Source organism: Pygoscelis adeliae, unplaced genomic scaffold (assembly GCF_000699105.1).
Source record: "Pygoscelis adeliae isolate BGI_AS28 unplaced genomic scaffold, ASM69910v1 Scaffold545, whole genome shotgun sequence".
In the NCBI taxonomy this organism is placed as follows: domain Eukaryota; kingdom Metazoa; phylum Chordata; class Aves; order Sphenisciformes; family Spheniscidae; genus Pygoscelis; species Pygoscelis adeliae.
This window is the reverse complement of record NW_008824746.1, coordinates 757014-763875: the sequence shown is the minus strand read 5'-3', so window position 1 is coordinate 763875 and position 6862 is coordinate 757014. Positions and strand designations below refer to the sequence as shown.

The 6862-nt window shown below is 36.4% G+C and overlaps 1 protein-coding gene across 1 annotated transcript in view; it reads left to right on the top strand.

Annotated features, from left to right (window-relative positions):
• The window catches only part of RSL24D1 (ribosomal L24 domain containing 1), a 13133-nt gene that overhangs the window by 5357 nt on the left and 914 nt on the right, over window positions 1-6862 (top strand). The window contains exons 5-8 of the mRNA XM_009323413.1: window positions 1843-1956; window positions 4359-4431; window positions 5167-5230; window positions 5693-5778. Of these exons, the coding sequence (XP_009321688.1) occupies window positions 1843-1956; window positions 4359-4431; window positions 5167-5230; window positions 5693-5778 (337 nt within the window). The remainder of the gene's footprint in view (window positions 1-1842; window positions 1957-4358; window positions 4432-5166; window positions 5231-5692; window positions 5779-6862) is intronic.

Below are 6862 nucleotides of genomic sequence, written 5' to 3'. Positions count from 1 at the left end.
CGCTGAATTACGTTTTTGCAGTTTTTACTAAGAAATTGTATGCTTCGCGGAGTAATACAGAATCTTCATCCTTTAATTTTCTGATTTTGGAGAAGTGGAGGCTTCGGATTAATAGCAGGTGATTCTAAAGCGTTGGACAGTCTAGGCTGCAGACACTGCGTACTACGGCCGATGGTTCACGTCTCTCTCGTGGTCCTCCGCTAAAAGTTGTAACGCCCTCAGATACCTGGTGTGACTTACCCAATTGAGTAAGTCATAACAGGGAGTGCACAGCACTTCGGGCTTTACGTTTCGGTGATGATTTTGTACGTAAAATGTTGTGTATAGTTTCCCAGCTCTGCTGTACTCCTTATCACTCCTAGAGGGCATTGGAGACCCCAGTGTGAAATGCAGCTTACGCAGTGAGCTTCCTTCCCGTGCTCGGACGTCAGAACAAATACTGGCTCAACTGTATCGCTCATCTGAGTCACAGCTTTTGGGAGTGTAGGGGTAGATGCAGGTTGACACAGTTCCATTTACTAGAAAACAGCCCCAAGGTGTGTGTTTTTTAAAAAAAGAAAAAAAGTGGCACAATGGCAGGTTAGTTGTGAACAGATAATCTATGAAAAAGCAAAATATCATGGCAGATTTGTCTGAGTTAAGGTGAAAAAACGCGGTAGAAGAATGTAAAAAAAAAATATTTGAAGATGATTACCTTTCCTAGAGGTTTCATATTTTCTATTCATTTTCTTTAGAAGTGGCTATTAGATGGGAAGAAGAGCATGGTTGAAGAAGAACAGGGTTTTCAAAATCTCATGAATGTAATTTTGAGTGTTCTTAAGTAAAGTTTCAGTTCTGCTCTGGGTACTAGACAGCCCAGGATAGTTCAAAGTGATGCACAAATTTAGGGATGGCAAAGAACTGTAAATAGGGATGTGATTACGTCCCTTCTCCCTCCTTTCCCCCCCTTATCTTACTGCCATCTTGCTACAGTCTTTTTGACTGGAAGATGTCTGTTGGATTTCGGTCAGTTTGGGATAGAGAGTTGTTCTTTAGCTTGGCTGTTAGTTACATAATTTCAATACTAAAAAAAGGGAAATTTCAAGTATGGATAGTGAAGTTTCTTTTATGCATCTTTAACGGGCCTGAAAAACATCACCTGGATAAACATAAGGCGCTTGCATGGCTAGCAGTGGCTGGTGCCTAAAATGAGTCTAGCATTCTGTAGAGTATGTGGAAAAATGGAAGCGGGGGGAAGAAGAAAAAAAAAAAAGGTTACTTAGAATGTTTTGGCATATACTTTAACAGCTTTCAGTAAATTCAGTCCACGGCTTAACTAATGTGCTTAGGACTCCTGCTGCAGGGTAATCTTTAAGGATTAAATCTGCATTCCAGAAGATAGACTTATGTGTGTGTGTGTCTATGTGTATTGCATTCAAAAATGTTATATGAGAGGTGTGAGGACTTTTTGTTGTTGTCGAGATAGCACTGTATCTAAAAAGCGCTGACAGGTATAGGAAACTGTTTATTCATAGTAGAGATTTGGTTTTATAGTTATTTTTGCAGGTGATAATTCTCACAACTCCAGTATATTTTACTTATAATCAGCTTAATTGTAAGTATTTGTGCATGTCCCTGACAGCTGTGAAAATGATGTTGTAATGAAAAAACAAGAATAGTGCTTGAAATTCTTCTTGTTAATAGCTATATTCGAACTAAAAATACTGAAATTTGAAAGATGAATGTCGTTTTCAGTGAGCAGTATTGCTAGAGAAACGTCAATGTTTGATATCGTGCTTGCAGTGGGGCGGGAATAACATGATTTGACTGTAAGCTTCTTCCTCCCCCCCCTTCTTCTTTAAGATATTTAGATTCTGCAAATCAAAATGCCACAGAAACTTCAAAAAGAAGCGAAATCCCAGAAAGATGAGATGGACCAAAGCATTCCGGAAAGCAGCTGGCAAAGAATTGACAGTGGTAAGAAGTTGACCTGGTTCACACTTTTACATTAGCTCACTAAAACTGCAGAAATCTAGCCTCTTCCAGCTGCAAACAGGTTAGGTTAGCTAGCTTAATGCATTATCACTTAATTAGATGAGCATGAGGGGTGGAGTAAGCGGAGAAAAGAGGGACTGTGGAAGAGGATGTGAGAGTTTTCTTGAGAGTGAGCTATTCATTTAGCTTGACTATAACTTGGAACTTCCCATTTCAGCGTCAGTGTGACAGCCAGTATGTCAGGTGTCTACGTTGGTAATACGTGGCATTCCCCAAGTCCAAGGCATTTTTTTCCATCTGTAAATCTCCTAGTCTCTGTACATTTACATTTAGTAGTTGTATTTCTGCACAATCAGATAATCTGGGTTACCGGGTACCCCAGGAAGTCTCTCTATGTAGACACATAAGACGTTACCTTTTGAAGTCTTCTTAAAGCACACAATATATAGGAAAAGTCCTTGCATAGACAGGAATGCTTCAAAAAGAGCGTATGAGATCTTAAAAACAACTTCAAGACAAAGTTACTTCAGTGGTAAAAATACTAAACACTCATATTTGGTGGGATAGTTCTTAAATAATTCAAGAATTACTGTGACTTAATTACCTGTTTTTTCCCAGAATACTAACAATTTAGTAAATATTTTGACACAGTGATTTGCTGCCTTCTGTGGATCTTCCAAGGGGAAGAATGTGATTTTATTTTATTTTTTAATGTGACTCTGAGAAGCCATGATTAATTAGCATCTTCTGTAATTGTATTTCTTGCTTTCAAGTTGTTTTTGGCTAAGTTGAATTACCTTTTTGAAAAGAACTTAATTTAAAATTCCTTTATACATGTCTAAATAGGTGACAGTATGCTCCAATTTTGAGATCTATCTATGTATGCTGAGAATTAAAACAATATATAAACATGGTGCTGCTTTGTAGTTTGGTTGGTATCCATTCTTTCATAAGCCAGCTTTGGGGAGAGTGTCTAAATAGGCTTGTGACAATGGGAAATAGTGTAGTTTGTAGGACGGTGACAGTTCTTGCTGCTTTAAACAGGTACATTGGATAGAGATTGAATATATTTACCTGTTTTCCTGGGTTTCAAGTTTTTATTAAACAACAAAAAAATTAAGAAGGACATAATCTTGCCAGGTGGTTGTTCACAAGGTATTCTGAAGGACTGTCTTACTCCCTCTCTCAGAATGACCGAGGAGTCGGTCGTTCTGTCCCCTCATGTTTGGAATTGAAAAGGTCCATTGGCCAGTATGAGACAGCTGTAGTTTATCTCTATGCGTGTAGGTTAGAAGACTTTGAACATTTGTACTCTTACAAGACTTCTTTTCACTGTTTGTGGTGTGTTCTTGTGATACAAAACAATGCTGTATATTATAAATACATAAAAGCTGACACAGTTTAGGATAAACTGCAGTGAATTGATGTGGTGCTGTGTCACGCTTGGCTAAAAATGAATTTTAGGTAATTTTAAAAATTTTTTTTAAAGAATAAGAATGGCATGTACATGTTAGCATATGGTGTGCTCTACAGCTTGTATTTTGGATATTTTGCTTGATGCTATCCCATGGTGAAAACTAACATTCGTCTGTCAATGGAGTGTGACTTGTGAGTGTGTATGTGCCATTTCTTGCTATTCTGCGTAGTTTCTCTCATTGGAGCTGCTAATCTTCACGTAGCTCAAGTGAAGATTAGCAGCTGGGCTAATAATTCTGCTTTACCACTACAAAAAAGAACCTTTGGGCAGGGAAAAGTCCTCAGATAAAGTTGGCATAAAGCTAAGTATGCCTAGCAAAAAAAAAACCTCAGGAAACTTTTTTCCATCTTGAACTCTTGGGAAAAAAACAACAAAGAGAAAAACCCGCAGCTGCCCCAAACACCACAATGTCATCAATTGAAATATTTCACAATTTCAAATGATTTTATATTGTTTCAATATTCTTAAAATGAAATAGTGTTGTTTTTTTTTTAACCTTTTCAAAATTACAGGCTGTCAAGTGGAACTTATTTGATCTCCATTAAATGCTTTTGACTCTACGTGTTCTCAGTTTTGCCTTCCACCTGTCTAGTCTACTCTGTATTTCCTACTCCACATTGGTCCTCTCTGTTCCTTTTGTCTTGCTAAAAAGAAAATAGCTGAGGGAGATGTTTTGATAAATAGTTCTCCTCAGACAAATCACAGTGGCTTCTGACACTTTGAGGTCAAACGCTATTTCCTTCTGGTTTAGTAATCTCTAAAGGTTGTTAAAGTATAGGAACTGAGATTCTGAAAGGGAAAAAAAAATTCACATAAAAGTAAGTCATATGAGTGAGTGCTAGAGTAAGAATGTGTTGATCTAAATATGCTTCTCTACATAATCTGTATTTACTTCTTCTTAATATAGGATAATTCATTTGAGTTTGAAAAACGTAGAAATGAACCAGTGAAATACCAGAGAGAGTTGTGGAACAAGACTGGTGAGTCACTTTAGAAAAAAACAAAAGATGAACTATGGGGAGTGAACTTTTACTCTACATGAACATGTTTTCAGAAGACTTCTTACAGTATTGACACTTTGTAGCAGTTGTGTTTGAAATTACTGGAATCGTGACCAAATTCTTACGTGTGGAGGAGGTTTGAGTTGTGAACAGGTGTGGAGTTCCACTTGATTTTATTTTTTTTCAGAAACTGGTTAGAAAATGAGGTGTGGCATTCCTCTATTTTGAATTATCTTCAAAAAACCTCAGTGGTTCTCCAGCTTTTTAAGAGGCTCCCAGTGTAAGCCTTTTATACTGATGCAGTTGTTTCTTTGTTCCCACTCATTCCACTTCAATTTGTTTAATAAATCAATTGCTAAAAAAAATGGAAGAGTTACTTATGTCGTGAATGAATGCCACAAAGGAGAAGGTGGTAACTTGCATCTGATTTCAAGTGGAGTAAGAGTCTTTTGTAGTGGTGGCTAATTGTAGAAAATATGCGTAGGCACAGAAGTGGAAGAATAAATAGTTTTTAAATACAATTCATCATAGTTGGTACACAGAATATTCTGCTACCCTGCTCTTTGAAGAAGGAATAACTTCCTCTATATCGTATAAGAGTTGCCTCTGATATAGAGGTGTTATGGAGCACTGGTAGTGTCGCTCAGCAAAATAGCATGTACTTTCAACTGTAGGTATGTCAGCACATTTAAAACAACTTCTGCTTTATTTCAGTTGATGCAATGAAGAGAGTGGAGGAAATAAAGCAAAAACGCCAAGCTAGATTTATTATGAACAGGTGAGGAGAAGTATTTGTATTACGGGAGCTCTCGCAAATCTGTATTGGACAGTCAGTCTTTCCAGAGAAATGATGGTCAAAAGTTTTAAATGGTTATTTGCTTTGTACATACACAGTCATCCAAGCGATGGGGTAAAATAGCTCGAGTGGGCTCCGCTGTGCTACCAAACTACTACGCGTTATTGGCTGTCCAATGAAACGTAGCTTCTGGGCACTTGATGATAATAGTTACATTGCCTTGTTCGTAATACGGGGTCTTAGATTTAAACAAACTTCTGATAAGAGTTGACATAGTGCTGGCTTTTTTTCTGGTTTTGTATCCAGTATATGCTTGAATTGGTTTTCAAATACTTTTTGCCTTTATTTCCTCATAATCGTAGTTATTTACAGTTTACATACCTTAAAATGAAAACATACATCTCCTCTTTGAAGGTAATTAAATTTCATTTCCCCCCTCCCCAGATTAAAGAAGAGCAAAGAGTTGCAGAAGGCAGAAGACATCAAAGAAGTCAAACAGAATATCCACCTTCTTCGTGCTCCACATGCAGGTAAGAACTTGCTTTACCTGGTTTGCTTAGGTTAACTTGTGTATACAATTTTATGAAGAATATTGATTTTTTTTTTTGTATGACTAATTCTACAGATCAATAATCCTGTGCATTTTTCTTACAATTAATTTGTCTTATTTAATATGGAGAATAGCTCTTGCCACTAAATGTAAGCAGTATCTTTGTTCTGAATCAAACGTACCTTTTTATTTATCTAGTCCTGCATTCATCCTTTCTTTTCCTTATTTGGGTATTTTAAACTGCATTCAATACCTGGCACACTCTGAACTGCATATTTGTTAACCAATACCTTTATCTAAGTCTTCCCTTTGAATTGATTATTTGAACTCAACAGACTAGACCACTGATTGATATAAAATGCAGTAGTTAAACTCTGCTTTTTGAATGTGAGTAGGGTTTTTTGTAGTTCACGGTGTATAATGAAGCTTACATGAAAATACTGTTTCTTCAGTGTAAGCCTAGCATTTTTTTAAATATCATGGTAATTTTACAAATGTTCACCAAAATCTGTGCCTAGTTCAGATATAATAATGTATATTCTTTGTTAGTGAACTGAGTTTTTCAGTTGGAGAAACCCATTTCTCTAAAAAATTTTCTGGTTTCTAAACTATGACAAGTACTAGCTTGTGTTAGATGATGTTGATAAAAACGGATTGGAAAGATGATTTATTTTTTAAAATACAGTTAATGGAGTAGAGCAATGGAGAGAAGTTAAATACGCTTCCATTAGTTACTGTTTTATGAAAATTGCCAGTGATTTTGTCTCTGTGAATGTAGGTGTGGCATACTATTAGACGTTAACTAGAAATCTGTTCTATGTTTTTTCTTGCAGTTTGCATTAACTATAGTCTAAGATTGTATATATGTGAAACAAGGTTTTGTCAGGATATATTTAAACTTTGGTTTAATCTGTCCCTTGTTTTTTGAGGGAAGAAAAAGAAAAAAGATCTGAATTCAAAAGAATAAACCTGAGAGTTTATTTCTTTTGTTTGGCTTTGCTTGTGTTAAATGAATGATGCACAATAGCATGTAGTACATCTGGTTGTCAAACAGCAGCTACCTT